At 35.6% G+C, this 22787-nt stretch overlaps 1 protein-coding gene across 3 annotated transcripts in view; it reads left to right on the forward strand.

Annotated features, from left to right (window-relative positions):
• TBC1D5 (TBC1 domain family member 5) overlaps positions 1 to 22787 on the forward strand; it is a 286443-nt gene that overhangs the window by 92499 nt on the left and 171157 nt on the right. For all 3 annotated transcript variants that reach the window (XM_031057620.1, XM_014307329.2, XM_031057619.1), the window contains one exon: positions 7220 to 7355. In XM_031057620.1, coding sequence (XP_030913480.1) covers positions 7256 to 7355 — 100 coding nt within the window. In that variant the 5' untranslated portion in view covers positions 7220 to 7255. The remainder of the gene's footprint in view (positions 1 to 7219; positions 7356 to 22787) is intronic.

A 22787-nucleotide genomic window follows, 5' to 3' on the forward strand; every position in this document is an offset into this window, starting at 1 on the left:
TGTGTTGTTTCTTATCCCTGACATTTTAATTCACTACTGAATTTATACTTCGCATGTTTAAGTACTGGTAAGACATGAAAGTTGTAGGGTTAAAACTGTAGACAGTGCTTCAAATCTCCTATGATAATTGTTCTTAGGTATGTATTCCTTTACTGTGGCTCTCGAGACAACTATTTAATAGACAACATTTGAATAATACAAATGTGCGGTTGGTAAAAATGGATTAGGGTTTCAGGGTGGTACCAATGGGTGATATTTAATATTGAATGACATGTATTAAGACAAATGCTTTTATATATAATTTATTTGGCATTGTAAATGCATTTATCTTGTGACATACAGACTCCCTGTTGCCACATGAAGTATTCTGGAAAGGTTTGGAGTAAATAAATAATAAAACCACTTTGATATACAATCTAACAATATTAAATATTAAGACTTTCACATGATTGATTTTAATACTTAATTAACTTATTTAAAGTCCAATGCAACTCTGTTTTTGTATTAGAGATCAGACAGGCAGAAGTTAAAATGCAGGAAATGTTATTAAATGGGACAAAATTAATTGCATTTCATGACCATCAGACTCACTGACTGTTAACCTGTCCATCAGTGGCATGATCTTGTTTGTTTTGTTCTGGATCCCAGCTGATGTTAATGTTCCATTGCCAGACCATTTTTTATGTTTGAATCATTCTATTTTAATGATGCATAATCTGATACATTTTATAAAAGAAGACAGACTTGCTTTATTCTATCCAAAGTTAGTCAAATTGTGCACTTTCTTCAGACCCAGTAATTCTTCTTCCCTAGGCATGTATTTTCAGTGGGTGGTGGCAACCTGTGGAAGTGGCTGAGTAGGAATCTTAGCTGGTTTTGAGCTGCTCTGTGTGTGTGGGAGGGTTGTTTGGGTTGGTGGAGTTTTTTGGCGGTTTTTCTCTTGGAGGCACTGGGACTAGTATCTTCTGTATTTAAATAGAGATGGTAGTAGTAAAGAGCTCAAGTGATGGAGAGAGAAGATCACAGTGCTGTGAAATAGGTGGTCTCTGTGGCCTAAGTAAAAATCACTCATAGAGCAAAGAAAGCAGTGAATATTATAGGTAAGAACAGATTTTTCAAAAATACCTATTAATGAGTGTCCTGGCAAAATATCCAGCTTGAAACAGATCAAATGGTCCTCATGTCTTCATTTTCCAAAGTTCATATTCAGGATTGTCTTCTACTCAGCCCTCTAGTTAGCATGCTTTTTCTTTTTTTTTTTAAATTCTTGGTTCAGGATGAATAATTTAATTTGGCCAATGCAAGAAAACCCATTATATGGGACTGCTTCTAGATGATTTGGAAGACATCTGTGCTGCTTTGCTTTAAATAAACACAATGCATGCTTATTCTCCTAATATTTAATTCCTTACCTACTTTAAAATGTTTTCACATTCTGGAAAATCCTCACTTCAGTGTTCTACCATGCTTGATTACTTCATAAGCCACAAATGAGGGGCAGAGTTGTGAACCCTCATAACATGATGCTGTCAAACTTAACAAAACATGCATAAGATCATTACCACATCAGACACTTGCTTTAAGTGAGGTCGTTTTAATCAATTTGACTTCACAGGGCAGCTAATTTATCACTTAGCTAAACAAGTATTTCCTCTACTTGTCATCAATTTAAGTAATTAAAATGGTAAACTTTGGATATGGCATGAAATAAAGGCCCAAAGATAATTTGGAGAAGGTGGTTGATGCAGTCTAATAGAATGCAAAGTATTATTTAAATACCTTGGTACGCTTCAGTAGTTTTCAGAAATGTGATATTCAGGTAGCTTTGCTGGTACTGATGGAAACTGATTTTTATTTTTAGCATATCCAAGATTCAGCAACATTGTTCAGCTTCGTCTTTAGAGTTTAGTGGGTTCTCATTTTCCTTTCTTCAAGCATAAAATGTTTTGCTCTGTTGCTTGATTGTTTACAAGTAAGAGGATGTGAGAGAGCAAGGATGGAACAAGTGCTGCAACTTGGGCAGTTCTTCAGCCCTCATCCTGAGTACCTCCCCAAGCCTGCTGTTCCTCTTCTTACATTTTACCATGGGGGGAAGGGAAGAGAGGAAGAATGGTTTATGTACAAGGTTTGCCTAATTCTGTTTCACCTACTCAGTTACACCTTCAAAATACCCATGCTGAAACTGATTATATTTTCCAATTTTGCCCAAACTATATGAATACTCATCACTTCTTAAACGTTAATTTGATATGTTTTGGTGTGTTTTGTGCTTTGAGTAAACAATTTTTCAAGGTCTATATAAACAGTGATGATTAAGGGAAACATTTTTTGTGTGTTTAGGTTTTTTAGGTTGAACTAATTTAGTCACCATTTCTGAAACAATGCTTTTAATCCATAAACTGCTTATTTGAATATTGAAAACTTTTATTCAGTATCTGTGGCAAGTGAAGACATTAGTGAATGTCTTATGGCATGAAATAAGGTACAGTATTCGTGTTGAACTGTGCTATGTTTTGTTTATGAAATACTGATTTATCAACATTTTTGAGATTAGGGTAATCTTACCACTTGTAGTAGTGAATAGTCTCACTGCTAAAATAATGCAACAAACTTTATTTTTATTTTGAACTTTCCGTCTTCTGTATGAACATCAATTATAACCATTTTATTATATGAACATTTATTATAATCTTATTACAGCTGAGTCTTCTGCCTTGTACAGTTCTGTGTACATGTTTTTGCAATGTTTCACCCAGCTCCAGTCCAAAAGTGATGGGTGCTTCGCTGGCAGTGCAGCTAATGATAGAAACATATCTCAATTAGACTTTTATCTGTCTTGTATTTCTATCTAGCTAGGTATGACTTATGCATATTAATGGAAGATGAAATGGGGCTGAATTGAGGCTGTTGCCACTGACAGTCTGTAGAAGAAGTGGCTTTTGGTTTTGAATGTTTTAAATGTAATTTTGTTTAAGCATTCCAAACTCACAGGTTTGTATAAAGGCAGAATGGCAATGCTAATGAAGGCACGATTATATAAGACTGCTTTATGGCTAAAGGTGGTAGAAATCACATAATGTGTTAGAGTAGCTAATAGGGAAGGCAAAATATTTGTAAAGTCTTGGGTGAATAAACCTTCTCACATCTCAAAAAGAAGCAAGCAACTTCCAGGTAAGTACTAAGTACTCACTAAGAGTAAATACCCAGTGAGAAAAAGGAGTTAGAATGGGTATGTTAAATCAGACTATCTAATGCAGCAAGTGGTTTATCTCTGCTGTGTAGAAAGAGGTTGTTAGTTAGGTAAATGTCAGTAAACATCAGTTAAGTTTTTCCTAATGAAAATGAGTTGGTATTCCATCACCTATGGGATATGGAGGAGGTGGTGGGAGAGGAGATGATATGCTATAAACAGCTACCTCCACTGAACCCTTTTAATATCTGGTGGAGTTCTGTGTTGGAGTCTGTAAGCCTGTCTCTGGAGGGATTTTTGGTCTCTGTTGAGAACAGATGTGCTGACAAGCTGCCTTCACTGAAAGGCAGACTGGATTCACCCCACATGTGCTGGTCAGTGAGGAGCAAGCCTGTGGCACTGTCCTTGGTGGCATGAGGGCTCCTCCTGTTATTTAAGGCCAGTAGCCAAAGAGTCTATGCCTGCCTTTTCCTTGGGCTTATGAGTGGATTAATGTTTCTGCTAATTTCCTTGACTAGATAAATGTTTCATACATGGTCTTAATTATTTTCTCATGTATATTACAGAATAGTTGAACTCCCAGTAGTGGGAAGCATGCCTGGTGTTTTGAGTTCCTTAGCCCTTCAACTTTGGAGGTTAAAAAAACCTACAAATAGGCGCTTTCACTGAGATGTTAGGGCTAGCCAGAATCAAGTCTTGTAATCCAGTAATTGAATTTCAGGGGTTTATAACATTTTTATTGTTTCACACTGAGAATGGTTTTAAATTGTATCTTATTTAATATGAACAATATGTTATAGGCCATTACAAATCAACCACAAACCTGTGAAGAATTAATCTGTCTCAGAGTAAGATCCCAAGTGTAATTGTAATTGTTTAATAGTTCCCTTTGCTCTTTGTTAGAAGAGTAGAAAAGAACTTCAGTATAAAACTGTGAAGAAAATTGCTTGGACTAAGGAGTGAAGACTAATAGGTAGTGATACTTTTTTTAACTCTAACCATATGTATCTATAAACAAACACAAATAACCGATTAAATCGCTGTGCAGATATCAAAAGTAAATCTATTCAGCTGTTTAAAGCTGCTCCAACAGTCTGGAAAGTAAATTATGGTGCATATAGTTGTAAAGGTGTGGCATTTGGGGAGTATTTAAAAAAAAAAGAAGGTGGATACAGAAGAGGACATGGAAGAGCGAACTTAGTAGGGCTAAATTGATACCATGTTATGGATGTAAGACAGCAAGTCTGAAACATACTGTGTCTTAATTAAGTGGTGGCTGCTAAAACTATAATGGCTGGTAAGGTCATTTTGTGCCTGGTTCTCAGTTTGAAAGACACTCAGGGTTCTGCTTTGGTCAGATTGTGTAGCAATCTCTGAAGGAACATAAAAATAAAAAGTTAAACTTCAACAGCACAGTCTGAAAAAGCTTGTAATTTTAGTGAAGACAAAATCAACTGATCAGGAAAATGATATTTACAACTGTATAGCAAAAGAAACAAGAGCAGCAGCTAAAATTCCAGCAGGAAAAAATTAGTTCTGTGAAGTTGGTGGGGGTTTTGTTTTCTTTCTTTAAATAAATTATTTTTTCTTTTATTTATTTAAAATATCAGGTATTTATAAACATCTCTTTATATTTTTTCAGCCATAAGACTACAGGTAAATGTTATTTAAGGGGCTAACAAGACTGTAAATATTTTTCTTCAAGATACCGTTCATGCAGTTTTCATTGTTATAGTTTTAAAATTACATAGGAAACACGTGAGGTATGCATACAGTCGCAGCACATTTTGTTGAGCCATGTATAAAATTGTTCAAGGCAATTCTGTGGTTTAGTGGTGTGTTTTGTCACACTAATAACAATTTAACATAAAGGTGTACCACTGCTCAAGTGTAAGTCCTACCTTCCCTCAGTTACTGGCTTCTTGTTCCCAAGACCATCAGATGTTCTCTACTAGCTGAACAGAAGTGAGAGATGGTGGGATTATTTCATCACCACAGTAACACAGGTGCCAGGGCACATAGAGGATAAACCCCTCAGGGAATACAGCTGAGAGAGAATGCTTTTCAAAACAGCCTGGGTGCACTGGTTTTGAGGAATTGCCTAATAGTGGCCCAACTAGTTAATTATCTAGGGATTTTTGGGGTTGGGGTTTTTTTTTCCTCATAACTTAATAGGAAAATTAAGAAGATATAGACCATAAAAAGGTCTTAAGGATCCCAGTTCCCCTTCATTTATTGACAGTAAACTGAAGGTCTAAAGCCTACATGGTCAGTGCCATACCTTCTAGGAACCAAAGGAAAAGCATAATTGAAGTGATTTCAGATTTGTTAATATGCCAGTCCTGAAAGTGTAGATGCATACCTCTTCTTGTATCTCTTTTTATATTTTTTCTAAATATAATTTTATTGCTGTTAAAAAGTTATGATACTTGTAAACAAAGCAGTTAAAGTAAGTGATATTTAAAACTCATCTGGCAGTCGTAGGTAGCTACTTAGTGTGCTTGGCCAAATCAGACTTATTTAGCTGGCTTAGGGTTTTTTGTGTTGTGAGTTAATAAATTGCTGTACAGTGACTAAAATGCAGTCTTGACAAATGTATTCTTGCACTGTTAATGCACTGGAAAGGTTGTTTCTCTTTCTTATGCACTGATCATAACATCATCTGCTTTTCACCCTCTTATTGTCATCCTCTAATTTGTTGCAGCCAGTATTAGCTTCCAACACTCCTCAGATGAACTTGTGACATAGTTCTTATTCAGTTGCTTGATAGTGATGTGAGTGCCATTCAGGAGCCTGTGATGATGAATCTGCATCACCTACTTCCTAAAGTTTCAGTTCTTCCATTACTTCCCTTTTGGCCTTCATTTTTGGAAGATATCTTTGTAAATGTTCACCAGCTAGTTGATTATGTTTCTTAAAATGCTTCCTTAGCATTATCTTTCTAGAGAGCTGTCCGGGTTTAGGAATGGTATTCTCCAGTTAAGTTTTCCCACTGAAACCATTGCATGGCACACACAGCTCACTTGCTGATTCCCTCCTTCCCTCCCACCTCCCTGCACCAGGATGGAGAGGAGAACTGGAGGCACAAACGGTAAAGATCACAGGTTGAGATGAGAACAATTTACTGGAAACAGCAATGAGGTAAGAAAAACGAACAGTAACAGCAATGATACTAATGACAAGAAAAGAAAGAAACTGACGACAAGACAAGAAAATAAGCATTCTTGCTCATTGTGGAAACCCTAACAACAGATAAAAACCACCCACTCCCTCCAGATGACAGCGGCATTACCCAACCTCTGCCACTCCTACTTGACCAGAAAAAAAAACCTTCTTCCCAGAAAAGACTCCCTTCTCCCTGCCCTGGTAGTGACATGACATGGTATAGAAAAACCTCTGGGCCCTGGCCATGCCGCCTCCTGGCTACTGCAAAACCCTGTTCTTGCCAGAACCAAGACATAAGTTAATATAAATCTTGATAAAACCAAATTCACCTATATGCTAGTCAATATTAATCCATTCTCTTTTTGTGTGTCTGTTGCTGTTATGTTATATTTGACCTATGATTTCTGAAAAAGAAGTGGTTAAAAGGAAGATTTGTGGGATGAACAGTCTTGGGTCCAGAAGAGTGATGATGATGGTCTTTCCTCAGTTTTACTTTATAATCTTCATCATGCCCAAGAACTAGCATCAGTTGTCCTTGGAATCAGACTAAAAGATGAGTAGGGAAAACTAGAAGAAGGATGGAAAGAGGCTCTTGCCCTGTTTTACAGTCTTCAAAACCACGCTTGGACTTTTACTTGCAGTGTGATATTTGTAAGAACTATAACAATTCTTTTGGACTCCAAATAATACAACATTTAAAACGTTCAAATGGAAACATTATTGTTCTGCTAATTAGACAACTAATGGTGATGATGTGCCTGGAAATAAGGGGAGGTTTTAAGTACTTTTGTTCTTCACTCGTGTGATTGAAAAATAGTTAAAGGAATACTGAAGTGTTTGTTTCTCTGTTTTTTTTTCTTCCAGATAAATACTCATCAGTTGGAATTTACTACTGCCAGTATGTATCATTCTGTGTCTGAAACCAGTCATCCTTTGCAAACAGAGGAACAGGAGATAGGCATTGATCCCTTGCAGAGTTTTTTGAACAAGCCAGGGGAAGGTGAGTTTGGATTTCTGTACTTTTTTTTCAGTTTATACCTTATATAAGTGTGTCATAATAACTGTACCTGTCATAATTTGTTTAATTCACTCAATGAAGTTGAACAGGGCAACTTAAAGAACATTTCACAGAGTATATGAGAAACACTCTGACACTAATGAAAACCATGAAAAGTCAACTTTCAATTACAGACAGAAGCATTAGCCAAATGTTTAATGTGCTGTCATCCTTTTTTAATCATAAACCAAACACTGACTTCAGCATAAGAATATTGAAATGGAGCATGACTTTATTTTACTTTCTCAAGCATGGACTCTTACACTGCTTTGGTTTAGGGATCTTTTTTGTTTGTTTTCCTTTTTTTTTTCTTTTTTTTCCTTTTTTTTTCTTATTTGGCTCTGCAGTAAAGTTCAGTATGTTATATTGGACAAAATTATGCAAATAAAAAGTCTGATTTTTGTTTGACTCAGCCCCTATGTTCTTATTTGAAAAAATATCTCAAAGCTGAGATAGAATGAATAGGCTCTAAAGATAGAAATTACTACATAACCTGAAGCAAATTAGTATTTGGAAGACCCTAATGAACAATGAGAGCAAACTGCTTGGATAACGCAATGGCTGTCTGTTTTGCTCATCTTTTCTACTTATTTGCTAGTAGTGACAGGGTAGTTGGTTAGAAGAAAGTGATAAGCTTAATGAGAAAGCTCGTCCTTGTCGTGAAAACATTCCTCAAGTACTCAGTTATACACAGTGGCACCTTAACTACCTGTAATTTTCCAGTCATTGAACACATGTACCAGGAGGGCAAAATAAAAAATTTATTTTAAATTACAGAGTTGAAACAACTTTGTCACATTTTCTAAGTCCCTCACCCAGATCAACTAGTCTATGTGGATGTATCTGTTTATAAATCCTCTGTTTACTAGTGCTTATTAAAAAGCTCTGTCAAGTTCTGCTCATTCAGGTTTATTACTTCAGTTTAGAAGAAGCTGATGTTTTGCTTCAAAATATATTGGTAAAACTTCATTGTCCCTTTGAGTTAATTTTTTCACTGTTTCTTTATTGGTTTACAAAGCTTCTTCAATGTTTAAAAATGACAACGTACGTCATGGAGAAAGTATTTTAAAACCTGACAATTAAATGGAATCGCTTTTCTAGGCAGTGTTTCTTTTCTATCATATTTGACATCTTAACGATACGAAGCCATTTTAGCTTGATAAACCAAATGCATTTTTGTACATATTTTAGAAATTTGAAAATAATATTTTTTTCAATAACCTAAAATAATAACCATTTTTAAGAGGACAAACAGCTTGCTTCTAGTCTACCCCAGTCAAGAAAAAGATAAACATTTTCTTCCAATTTCTATTTGCTTTAAAAAAAAATGATAATTCTTTCAACTCTGTTTCAAGAAAAAGCAAAATTTTCACCCTGTTAAAAAAACACTATAAGTTAATTTTACCCTTTATTGTGCCCAGAAGCGATTAGTTACCTTGACTGAAAAGGTTTCTCATTTTTATCCCAACCTTAACATTTCTATGACATACAAAGTTATTAGGATTGAATTGATGTTTAAAAGTGCCATTAATTCATTTACCCCAAATGTTCATTAACAATGTAAATGTATGCTGATGTTCTATGAGACAAGGAAGTGACTAATGACTCTTCGCACTAACAACACTTAAAATGAATAGAAACTTTAGATAGCTAATCTTGAAGTAATCAAGACCCTCATTCAGCTTGGCATCTCTGTATGCTCTAAAACAGCTGTCAACTGTTAAAAATATATACACAACACACACATACGCACATGCGAGGATAAAGATATGTAAATACATGGTTCCCCAAGTCATAAAGGTTACCAACTATGGTACATTTTTTATGTTCTATCTATGTAAATATTTTATATAAAGCATCCATTTCATCTTCATAGCCTTTTTTGCTGTGAAACACATAGTGCATTTTAATTTGAAACTTTATATATCCAGAATGGGTCTTTGAAGTTTTAATGTTTCATTTTAAATTAAGTGTGTGTATGGTTGGTGTTAGCTTTTTAGGCATCAACGTATACAGTTGTTCCTGTCCACGCAGTATGTCCATCATTGTCTTCACAAAAGTATTTCAAGACAAGGTTTTTCTGAGTGCAGTCTCAAGTTTCAGGAGTGATATTGAATCAGTTTGGTGAAAATCTCTATCTTAATTTTTTTGTATCATGAATCACAGAAATACAGTGGAGTGGTGGTCCACTGGAGACATTCTGTGCAATATTGTAGAATATCTGAATTCAGATGTAGTACATCCGAATCATGTTTTTAAGCATGGCTGAATGCTTGCTTTGGAGGCAAAGTGATAAAAGCCTTCACTGAGATTAGGTGATTAGAAAAAAGCACAGCCCTAATAAGGGTGCTGAAAAAAAATACTTAGTTACTGATCTAGTCAGATTTGTAAATCTGCATGAAGTGTTGTATTTTTAGCATGTGCAGTTGATACCAAAACTTGATGGAGAACCAGAAGATATCATGTCCAGCTGGAGTTAAGAAATTCTCTCACAGTTTTCATAAAATTAAAGAAATCTCAAAAATGCACGGATTGCTCTTAAGTATAGCTGTTTGGAAAACTGCATGCGTTGACTACTTTTTGTTCATTTGCTGTCAGCTTGAAAGGGTATATTGGATAGGATTCCAGAAATATGTTGAGTCTAGTTTTACCCAGTGCTTTTATTAAAATCTCAGTGAAGGAATAGAGAGAAAACATGGTTTATTTGGGACAGGACTGTTGACACAATGGAGAGTAGATGTAAAATTCAAAGTATTCTTGAGATTTTGGAGAAGTGGCCTGAGAAGATTAAGACATGGTTCACTAGGAACAGCTGCAAGGATTAATGTTGCAGATGCTAGGCATGAGGCAGTTACCTGGCTGAACAAATGAAAATAGATCATTACAGATGAGGTAAGTGTCATTTGGAGAAAGGTCTGGGTGTTGGTAGCTCTCCAGATTTTATATAACTGATAAACTTTGAATCTTAAGTTATGATGAGCCATGAGAATGTGCTTGTTTGCAAGTTTAAAAACTTCAGAGTAAGCCTTTAACTGTAAAGATCTTTTTTCTGTCCCTTTAAAACATTTTCTAAAATCCATTAAAATAGTATTTTTGTCCTTTTCTGTTGATTAATTTGGCCTGTGTTATTTTCCTTACGTCTGATTTTTCTTTCAAGATACAAAAAAGGTACATGCCAAAAAAATGCACTCATTTATGCTTTTTTAAATAGCATTTTTAAATAGTTGATTAGAAATTTATGGCAGGGATTCTCACTTTTGCAATCTAATACTTAAAATGGAGGATTCTAGGTCTTTTAAGAAATTTTAATTTTTGGTTGTTTCATATGGATCTGGTTGTATTTTAATTTACACACATCTAGATATGTGTACATTATTATCTTTGCTTTTGACTATGGTAGTCTTTTGACTTAATGACATCTTTCTGCATTCTCTCTTCTAAGAGTGATCATGCTTTTACTCACTTTATTCTAACAAGGTTTTTGTGTGATCCCCTCTGAAACAGGGATCTTTCAAAGAGAAATTGGTGAATCATAGCTCTGTCTCCAGCAGAGACTTTGTGAGACCTGAATGAAATTTCAGAAACATTATTGTTGTACCTTCTCCCTGCATATTGCATCTGACAAACTGTTATTCTGACTTCCAAATGCTCAAGGTTTCTGTTACATTGAAATGGAATAACTAGGTTAACTTTCTGCCATGAATTTTCACTCCAAGTTATAGCGTCCACCACATTCCAACGCAAGTTTTGAAGAGCATGGTAGGTAGTATTCCCATTTCATTGATATAATGAGAAAGTTGATCCTCTAAGGACAGACTGGAACAATGCATTTAATACTCTTCAATTTAATTTGCTCAATATCACAATTAATACAATTAAGGTCACTTGAAATGAAACTATTAACAAATTGGGTAATTTACTTTAACAATGTCAGTGTGTTCTCACAATTACATTTGCTTTAATTAGTGTACAAGCTATTATTTAATAGCATACTTCACATAGAAAAATGTAATGTGTTTTTTGTTCTCAATAGAAGAAAAGGGGAAACCTTTAATGGGTCAGAGTGTTTTGGAGTTTGGCAGGACATATTTCATGTGTAAGGGCTACAGTTGGTGGTGAGGACAGAGAAGGCTGATGTTGCTGGAAGGACAAAGATAACTACTGGAGTGTGTGACTGAAATTAATCCAGTTGAGCCAGATAAGTTCCCGACCTCATACTTACTATTGCATCCCTTCTGATTCTCAAACGTGCCATGAAAAAATATGAGAAATTATAAGAGAGCATTCATATTTCCATTTTGGCCCTATACTGTGTGGGTGTTTCCATTGCTTGTCTTTGGAGAATTATGCTATTCTGGTGTTAACCTCATAGCCCTGATCACTAGAAAGTATTTCCATGGAGAACTATACCTTATGTGAAATTTGAGATTCCTGGTTTATATTAATGTCATACAGAAAACAAGTAGAAAACAGAGGGGAATGAAGTAATAAAGTAAATGCCATCTTTTCTGGACAAAGCATGTGTTATCAAATAATTTCCCCAAATCTTTAGTGTAATTGACATGGACTGTTTTGGCCCTAGACATTCCTTACAGGGTTAAGTGAATTTTTGCTGTCAGAAAATGACATTATCTTCTAACTGGTCCTTAGCTACTCAGTGTTATAAGTTAAGGGTTTTTTCCCCTTACAGCCCCCTTCACCCACATACACAGTGCTAATGTGAATTGCCCTGTACAGCATTTACCTCCATTTTTAGAGATCAATTCATTTAAAGGAAAAAAACACAGAGGTCTACACCTCTCTGTGTGAGAAGTACGTTCCTAGGTAAAAGAAATTCAGAATGCAAATACAGTGAGTTGTTGGAAGACTTACTATTTTGTTATCAAATATTTTTGATAGCATATTTTATGACATCATGTGTGCCATATAATGTGTGTTATTCCATCCTCTCTCCAGAGAGTGACATGTACATGAAGTATAGCATTGTGTTTTTAAGAGTCCTTTTAAATATGCATGCTACTGTGTGTTTTCATTAAAAAGACAAGATTGGAACAGAGAACCTCTTTGCATTATACCGGAACAGAAGAGCTGAGGGTTGTGATTGTTTCTTGATGTCTTTGGGGTTCTATGCTGTGGTTTACACCAGGCCCTGAAAAAGTCCTGTGTCCTTCGCTGGGGAGTTTTACCCTTCAGCCAGAAATCTTCAGTGTGTCCCACCAGCACAGTTCTTGCTAGTGGTCCTGTTCAAAACCTTTGTGCTTCTCCTGCAGGGCTTGGCTTCCTCATTAAAGGCACAGGTATGATGGAGGAGAAGGGGCCATCCTCAGTCTGTTTCACTTCATATTGGATGAATAAAAATAAGAATGGTTTTTACATCTTCAAATGCCATATGCTAACATAACAAGCATTTTAATATTCATTTATTAATAATAACTGCTATTTAGCTTCCTTTAATTGAGCTGCAACAGGATTGTAGTGACAAAGGCTTTTGGAGCAACACAGTGTATCTTGAGCTAACTCAGGCTGTCACTAGCTGCTTCCCTAGAACTCTTCATTTTCCTCTTTTCTGTATTAGACATTTTTATTACAAGATCAGTTAACAGAGAAGCTATGCATGTTTAAAAATGCATTTATTTAATATAGTTAGTGGAAAACCTAGCTATCTTATCTATTACACAGTACAATTTTTACTTGAAATAATGTATTTGTACAAGTGTTGACATGCTCTTAGAAATTTGCTTCTTGTTGGCCCTTTGGTTTCAGTGCCTTACTGCAAATTTGTATTTAGGAATTGCAGGAGGTTTTTTTTAATTGCTTCAGTTGTGGGAGCAAATGTGAGTAGGGCTGCCATGGACTTGTGAAATACCAGCTTTAAGAGATAGATTCTCCTCTCTAGAATTGGTAGATACAGGGAGTTTTGTGGCTTCACATGAGTTGCACATGGCATTAACTCCAGTTTGGAGGTTATTCTGTGACATGGGTACTGGCACAAACATCGTGTGGGGAAATAGCCTTCAGTGGTTGATATGGCAGATACTAGGGGGATGACCTTTTGGACAGTCATGTCTGTTCATGGAATGGTTTGGGTTGGAAAACAAATTAAAGAACATCCAGTTCCAACCCTCCCACCATGGGCAGGAAGCCTCCTACTAAATCATGTTGCTCAGGATCTCCTCCAGCCCGACCTTGAACACTTCCAGGGATGGTCATCCACAGCTTCTCTGGGCACCCACGACTTCTCTTGATCCAAGTGAAATTTTTAAAATGCTCATTTTGGAAGTTCCACTCTAAATCATTATATGAAAACCAGACCATTCTCACTAACGACACTGGCACACTACCTCAGTTCAGTCATCTGAGCTGGGAGTTTCTAGGTCTTTCCAGATACAACTCTGCCTGAATACTGGCATAAATCACTTGTCACCCTCATGTCATTCACAACTCATTGTGATCCTACTTTGGGAGCAGCTGATTTAAGCATTTCTGTTTCTTTTCCTAACTCTTCCCAAATCCAAGTTAAAGATCAACTAGTTGGCTCTCATCTGGCTTCCTAGTTTATGTGTAGCGTAATAATACTTCTAGTATAAAAGGAAAAAAAGCAAGTTAAATGAAAAAGATATTTAATTTTTTTAAAATAAATATTACATGCTTAGAGAACCTTAAAATACCAAGAAGAAATTTCCATTTAAACTATAGTAACCTACTGAACAGCAAAATAAAACAGAATAATCTTTTTAATACAACTTATGTAAAAGTAATTAAAAGTGGTTTAAAACTAGTACATTATAAAACGTTATACGTAAGCTAAGAATGAGAATATAATCATTCTTTTGAATATTTTACTCAGACTTTACACAGAAATATAATATCAAGCTTACTGGCCATAAATACCTTACATATTAAGTGTTTCCAGGAAATGTTCAAATTATGTTAAATGGCTATATCTCCTACATATGGAAAAGGCAGATTCTCTTAATTTAAAAAAAATGAGCTGTACACGTTTGATTGTACTTGTGTATGTATAATGAAAGACCAGTAAATCAGAATTCTAGCTGAGGCCAGCATGATTGGTACAGGATAATAATTAAATGTCTGGGTTCACTTCTGTCCTGACATACTAAAGATTGTAATTTACAAAGCAGTGTATGAATTGTGAGCAGCTAGCTGATGTTAGAGACCTCTGTATCTGAGATTAAATGTATGTTAAAACATTTTTAAAGAGCTTAACTGTCACAAATTTGATTGAATTAGAAATTGATTGTTCTATATAACAGAAATATGTCACTACAGATGGGATGTTTCCTGTCTTTCATGTATGTGGACATTTATAAAGACCTGGAATTCCTTATTTTTAAAATAGAAGGTTTCAACCTATTTTCACTCAATTGATACTGCAAAGCTTCAGTTTTAGGGTTTTGATTGGCTAACAAGCCTTATTCTTTAGCCTCCATGGTACCCAGGGTACGCCCTGCCCTCGTCCTCCTTGGACATGCAAAACTAAGACATGTGAAAGGGGAGAGACATAAAGTACTGTCATATTTAAGTGGTAATAAATTATCTGGTAAGATGTGTATTATTTATTGACAATCTGGCCTTTTAACAAAGAAAAATAGGCCTATGCTTAGGTTGCCACTGCAACAGCCGAAACAGCTGATACTTTAATGAACAACATACTGAGGGCCATCCAGGACATAAGGCAAATTAAGCAGGTTACAAACTGCATATCTTCTGTTTAGGTTTAGGAGATCTCCCCAGCTCTGACAATTAGCTCCGCTGATCAGGCAAGCAGACAGACAGAAACAGAAGGAGGCCATTTGTATCAATTTGAGGAACAGAACTGGTAATGAAGTAAAATATCTGTACCAGGTAGTTTCACCTCCACTTTGGACAGATATTTCTAACTGCTGGTTTCAGCTTTGCAGTAGCAAATAAATAAATAAATGTGTGCTGCTTAACAAAAGCTTATTTTCTGTTGTTTACAAATTGAGAGCAAAGGAATAATAATACTTCTAATCTATCGGGTTTTTTAAAAGGATAAAACATTTTCTGGACACACAAGCAAATACGAATCTTGGTAACCTGACAGCTTTGTTTAAATGTTGAATTTGAGTTTCCTTTCATGAAAATCTTTTCAAAGTACAGCAATTCAGCTGTGAAAACCTGAATACATTAATGATGACAAAGAACCTCTGGAGTGAGCCAACATTTGTTTTTGTTCTTTTACAACGTTTCCTGATGAATTGCACATACAAAAGTGTTGGAGGTTATTTTAATTTTCTTTTCTTACTTTGATAATAAATGTCTCCACTGTTTACCTTTTTGGTTAAGGTACCTTATTATTACTAATCAGCTTTAATTATTTATAACAACATGACTGTGAAAGATGTTTCTTTGATGTCAAAAAAGTCAGGGGCCTGATCCTGACCCTATTAAAATTAATGGCTAGGTTCCAATTGGCTGCAAAGGTAACAAGCCTGAGTGCCCTTTAAGGGAAGCAGTCGTTCAGCCCAGGGTACTGCATTGTGGTTAGTTGGGGTTCCTGTTTTGGAAGTGTTCAGATTTTAAGCATTTGGTGTCAAGACTCGGCCATGCAAAGGCAGAACAGATACAATTGACTCCTGAAGTCAGTCCCAATCTTAATATTGCTTGCAAAATACACAATAATTTTTAAAAGGCTAAATATACAGGATAATAAGAGAACACCTTTCTCACTAAACATGAGTGCTAAAATGGGGGGACAGAGAAATGTGGATAGCCTTTCTGCTTTTGCCTATCTTTTTTCAGTCAACAAAATAGCAAACTAGCTCAAATCTAAGCAATGCTGGATAAGGACCATCACATTTCACAGGCATGTGTGCCAGCCTGTGTTTAAATCTTATTTTGTTTAAGTGAACTATCAGTGGGTTTTGTTTCTGACTATTTTAAGCTTCAGATTTATATGGATGTACATAGACACACTCTGTGACAAGACTGAACATTTCTGTCGGATCTAGAATATCTTTTAGGTATTCATAAGTATCTTTGTTCAGTTTCTTCATCATATTACATGTTTAGTTTGTTACATCAGTAGTCATGTGACTATAACATTTCAACCACAGCACAAGTGACACAAAAGGATATAGAAAATTAGACTTACTTTCACCATTTGTGACGACCACAGAAGATTATGATGCAATTTATGCTCCTTGTCTTGATCTGCTTGAAAAGGGAGGTGGGACTTGGGGTGTTTGTTTTGCATATGTGTGCTTACCTCATCCTTTTAGAAGTTGTCATATACAAAAGAAGTAGTGAAATTAATTCTCATAACTGCCATAGAGAGAGCAGCCAGATTATATGTTCTCATGCAAAAAGGAATTTGAAGCTGGTGAAATGATACGGCTCGTTCAAACAAGAGGTCTGTAGCAGGGCCAGGAACATCATTCAAGGAGCAGGACACTGCATCAGTGATGATCCATCCTTCAGCTTTCTTTCAGGCAGTTTTTGTGAGGCAGGTAGCTAATTAACCAAGAAAGCAGAACTTTGGCACAGAACACACACAACTTTTTCGTGTTTTATATACAAACTTAAATAGGCATATATATTATCTTAGAGATTTCAACTAAAAGTATTTTTGGTAATAGAAGTGAAAAGTATTTCAAAAGATGTAGATCATTGTCACCTTTTCAGTATTTTGAGTAATTAAATAAAATTCAAATATTTTGAATACATTTAACTATTCCAGAACCTTTGATAAATGGTGTCTCAGTACAGATATATGTGGATATTACTATTAAAACATGATTTGGCTGAAAATCTAAGGAATACTACTCCACCTTAATGAACTGATTGTCAAAGTTGATTTATTTATGTTTATTTATTTCATAGTTTTGTATCTTAGTATTGCCAGGTCCTGTCTTAAGTAGAGGGAAAATACTTCTCACAAGAGTTTTTCAAAGCAAGCATAACTGTGCTATGGTTTACTTGACATGGTGGTGTTCAGTCAAATTTGCGCTGAATGATCAATAAATGTGTTTTACACCTTTAGTGATAAATTCTAAATACCTTATTTCTGTACAAGCAACTGGCAGTTAAATCTTTTGCTTGGATACTAAAGTGATGCACAATAATGCATGAACTCTGGGATAGGAAGACTGTGCTCAAACTTTTGAACAAATCCCATCCAGTTTAGTGCAACTGGGACCATATAATCAAAATATTAGCAAGTAGCGTGTACGATAAATTTCTCCACTAAAATTTTGATATCCCATTACAAATTATTATTCTTGATCTTTCTAAAAGTTAAAAGGCACAAACTTCATCCAGATAAAGCTTTTATGGTGGTGATAATTCTTTTCTTCTGAGAAATTGGATTTGTAATGGAATCAATTATTTAACCTTAGGAAAAATGAACAGTATAGTGTTTCAGTACTAAGTACAATTAAAGGGATAGATCATGTAATACATGTGTAAATATGTTTGCAATGATCCGATAATGTTTTGAGTTTCATTATAAAGGGGTACATTTTTTTTAATATGTTGGTTGTAATTTTGGAAGATGCCAGTGTTTGTTTTGTTACATGCAATTTGAAATATTTAAAGGGTGGAGCAATGAAACATAAATCTGTCCATTATTGGGCATTTCTACTTTGCACATAGATGAATTCTCATCAAATTTGATTTGCTGACTGGTGGCCAGAACAGATGTTATCTTAATGGAGGAGAGAAGCATATGGAGCGACAGGGCCACATCCAAACTTCTGTGACCCAATATTGTTTCATTGTTTATTGAAGTATGAAAGAAAATACTTCTCTGCAAAAGTCTGCAAAGCTCCATTCTGAATTATTACAGCTAGGTCACCACAACATTATTGCCTTACTAAGGTGAAGAATTTATTGCCAGAAAAAGTATAGCATTAATTGTTGGTACTCTAAAAAAAATGGAAAAAGAAAATTAAAGTACCTCAGGCAGATGAGCTTGTGTCTTTTGTTTATTTGAATTTGAAAGAAAGAAGGGCTGTAAATTAAAGCTTACACTGTGGAGAGCTCTAGCTCTGTTCTGTGGTTCTTGAGACAATAACATACTGAATAATAAGTGAAAAAATCTGTTTGAAAAGTTATGGAATTGACTTTTTTTTTGCAGAATTAAATTTAGTATATTTTATAAATTTTTATTTATTATGAACATATAACAGTTTTAGTTGTGACATTTGTATGAACTAAAGTTATACCCTTGTAATTGTGACGTTAGAATAACTACTTGTTCAAGTGAAGAGTTTTAGGTTTTTTAGAGAAAATGGTTTGTAATGTATGCCTGTCAGAAGCAAACTTCTGATTTGGAAAAATACCATGTAAACACAGGACTAAATGCTTTTTTTCACTTTTTTAAAGGAGCATATAAAGCCTGTGTTAATTGTGGGCATGAAAAATATCCCAAGGATTTTTTCTCTTGGAATTAATGTTATATTTGTATATAATGTATATCCAGTCCTCTGGATATTACAAATTCAGGAAGATACATGCAGATTTTCTGTGATTTCCAAGATACTTACTCATATCTGTCATATTCAGTTTGAGATTCTTATGGAAAAATGAGCCTCCACTTTGAATTTGCATTGCTTAGCTAAAGATAGTTTTATTTTCCTGCATATTACTCTGTTCCATGCTAAAGCTGTAGCTCAGAGCAGCAATTTGGAAACTTTTGAACATATTTAATTGATAATAATTGCATAAAAACAATACTGAATATTAAGATAGGAAGTGGGGACATCTGAAAATCATGTAGTGAATTATGTGTACAATGGTAATTTTCTGTTAGCCTAGGATAAGGAGCAACTTACATTGACTCCTACAGCATGGATGCTTAGTATCACCATTTCTGGCTTGTCACCTAGAAATAGCCATTAATGGCACAATACAGGCTACTGCAGTGAAGTTTGTACACATCATAATTATTCCCTCTTTAGGTCTTTACTTTGACCATCAAGTGATTTACTGTTTATAAATTGGCACCACTTAGCATTAAAGATGATGAGTCAGTTTGGGGACCTTTAACTTACTTTAGCAGTCATTTCTCAGTTGCTGTGAAGTCTCTGTCTGGTTTCAGTTTTGATGAAGTTAAGGCAAAGAACAATTTCAGGGCTTTGAATTGAGTCTGGTTGTTTTTCTTTTGCAAACCATATGCCAGTGCTCCAAAGGCCTGTCTTGTGGCTGGTTAAAAAAATAAGAACATCTATAAAAGGTCCCACTCTGAGTAATGTGTACTAATTTCAGGGAAAAATTCTTTTCATTTGGTGTTTATGAATTGCACTTTTAAAACTTTGCCTAGAGGTAGGGAGGAGTGTTTCAAAAATCAGATGTTAAAGTAAAATGGCTATAAAAACATGTGATCTTCCATTTTACTGTATTTCTTCTTCTGAATAAGTAATGCTCTAATAAAAATTAAAGAGCAAGTTGCATTTTGAAGATCAGGTCATCGTAATTCATTGACATTAGGCCACATAACTGAATAATGTCTTACTTCAGTGAAATACATCAAATGAGATCAACAATTATGACTCATAAACATGCCTCGCAGGCATAAAACAGCAGGGAATTAGCATGTGAGGCTGATAAATATGCATGTAAATAAGCTCCCAAAGGAATAACATGGGTTTGATTGATAGGTTTAGAATTGGAACATATGTAAACCCCTTTATTCCTCATTCTGGTGTAGCTAAGTAAAGATGCGTTTTACTTGTTAAAAGTTTCAATAACTTTGTAAATCTTAATGCCACATCTGCTTTTGTGTGTGCAGGCACGTGTGAGTGTCACTTGAGAGATTGATTGAATTGTCTACAGGGTAGATGCCCTCACACTAAGGCTGACGTGTTTGCGTATGGATGTTGGAGCGGTTGTGTATGTGCGTGCCCATGTGTACGTGGATTTGGGCACTGTGGGATAGGGGGTGTTGAGTAAAAGATTATTTTGGAGGTTGTTTTACTCACAATTTGCAGGTTTTAAAGTTTGGTTCTCAAATAGAAAACTGAGTTGTGAGTTTTGATATATGCACCAGTACATTTATTTTTGCAAATACATTCTGCATTGAAGGTAATTACTATTTATATTTCACAAAGTCCCACAAGTGCTACTATATTTAAGAGTCTGGCAGTGATTCTTTACAAACTTCCAATTTTTTTGGCATCTTGCAGCTTGAGCTCTTATCTACAACTTCAAAGTACCTATCACAGCAGTATCTCTGTGTTGATCCGCACAAGTGTTTATGCTGTGCAGAGGTTTACACCCCTGTTGTTAGAGAAGTATAACATACATTGTGTGTATAAAACATTAATACTTTGCTTTGCCAAATACAGACCAATTGGTTGCCGTTGTCATGTGGCCTGGTGTACATCTGCTTTATTACTATTCCCTGCTATTAGGCAATAAAAACTTTTCCAACTGATGCACACTTAGTGATGTTGCATCAAGCTGTAATTATGCTAAAGTGATCTTAGACCAGTGGCAGGCAAGATGCAAAACCATTTTCAATAGTAGGGTGTGTGTATTGACTGTAGATTTTGGTTGTGGGTGTTTTATAGCTAAAATAGTCATTCAGAGAAATTGGAGCTGGGGCTCATATCAGAGATCACAGTTGTTCACATGTGAAAACCTCGATTCTGTCATACCTACCTTTGGCTTAGAGATACCTTTCTGTGCAGATAAAGCTTCAGCAAAACAACTTCCTTCTGTTTAGATTTATGGGGTAGCAGAGAATATATTTCCCAGTTAAGATCAGTAAATTCAGGAGCTGCCGCTTAGTTCTGAGAGCCGGCTCTTTTTGCTGCTGAAAAATAAATAAACTTGTAGCACTTAGAGACATCACATCAAATCTCACGTGGCTTCTCATGAAGCAATTTATAGCTACCTTGTATAATTTGTATAGAAATGTTAAGCTGATCCCTGCTCCAACAGCATCAACTGCTTAACCCAGAATGTAACAGCCTGTGACACCAAGAAAAAGCAAATCCTGTGTACAGACTGGGGGAGGGGACTTTTCATAACAGAGCTGAATAAGCAGATTGCTATCAGGAACTCCTATAGGCCATGTTTCTAGCTGCATAGCACTGTCCTTTTTCACAGAGGATGCCTAGATATCTCTTGAGCCAACAGAAATGCAAAATAAACCACTTTTTTTTTTTTATCCTAACAATGTGCCTTTTTTTTACACTCAGGGCCATGACAGGCTGTCACTCAGTTGCAGCTCCCCACAAGAAATGTCCTTGAATGGTTCAAGAGAAGCCAGAAAACTGTTGTTAAGTATTTTTTTTCATTCACCTCTAGAATTTTCTACATTTTCTCCAACATGTGTGAAGCCACTGGGAAATATGGTTAAATGAGTTAAGCAGACATCACCCATCTGTGCATCTCGGGGAAAATAAAAACAGTGCTGTCCCTCCGAGAGCTTTCTTGGTACATAACCAAAATCAGAAGAACAACCACACTCTAAAGCTAAACCTAGGCAAGGCTGTTGCAGGAAAAAAAGGATGAGCACTTTGAAGGAACTGCTTCTTCTGGCTTACCCCAGTCTCGCTGTTGTGTGGCCTTTGCAGAATGTGAGGTGACCCTAAAACCTGTTCTGCTCCCAAATGCCTGAAGGCTACTGGACAGCCGAGAAAACATGACTGCACATCATATTTGCTTCAGACAGTGCTGAAAACCTGGCATTCAGTCTCTGAATTTCAGTCCTCTCACAAGCCAAAACAATCATGTTGCAGCCTCCCCCGTTTGTATAAATGTTTTATAATTTTAGATAGAAGGCATCACAAGAACCCTACTTTTGCTCAAGTCTTGATTTACCCTTTAATATTGTTCACTGCAGCTCTTTCTACTACTCAAGTGATTTGTAATTTGTATCTCTCAAACAGTTCCCACTTGGATTTCTCATGCACTGAAAAGTCAGATGCCTGACATTACTGTGTAAAGTTAAGTGCTTGGGGTTAATGAGTGGCATTAAATTTTATGAGGTCATGTCCAGTAGATGTTAAAAGAAGCTTAAGGGAACTTTATCACTGATAGAAATTAACGGTTGGCACAAAAGAATGCCTGAGGGAGTTCAGTTCTAAGCAAAAATAAAATCAGTGGTGTAAAAGCTAAAATATAGAGTGATTGTGATTAATGTAAACATTTTTGTTAGGTAATTGGTTACTTGTTGCAGTAAAAGAAATGAGACCCCACAGTTTGAAAAAATATTATTGTATTTAGAAAGCAATTAATGTTTCTAGTCAAATAAAAAAAATCTACATCACCTACAATATTTATATTCTTTCAGTAAACATATAACCTTTGGGGCTATATTTATCAAATAGTCAAGCCTCCACTTATTTACATGAGTTTTTTCTTTGGGCAAAATATGTTTTCCCT

Source organism: Geospiza fortis, unplaced genomic scaffold (genome assembly GCF_000277835.1).
Source record: "Geospiza fortis unplaced genomic scaffold, GeoFor_1.0 scaffold95, whole genome shotgun sequence".
In the NCBI taxonomy this organism is placed as follows: Eukaryota; Metazoa; Chordata; class Aves; order Passeriformes; family Thraupidae; genus Geospiza; species Geospiza fortis.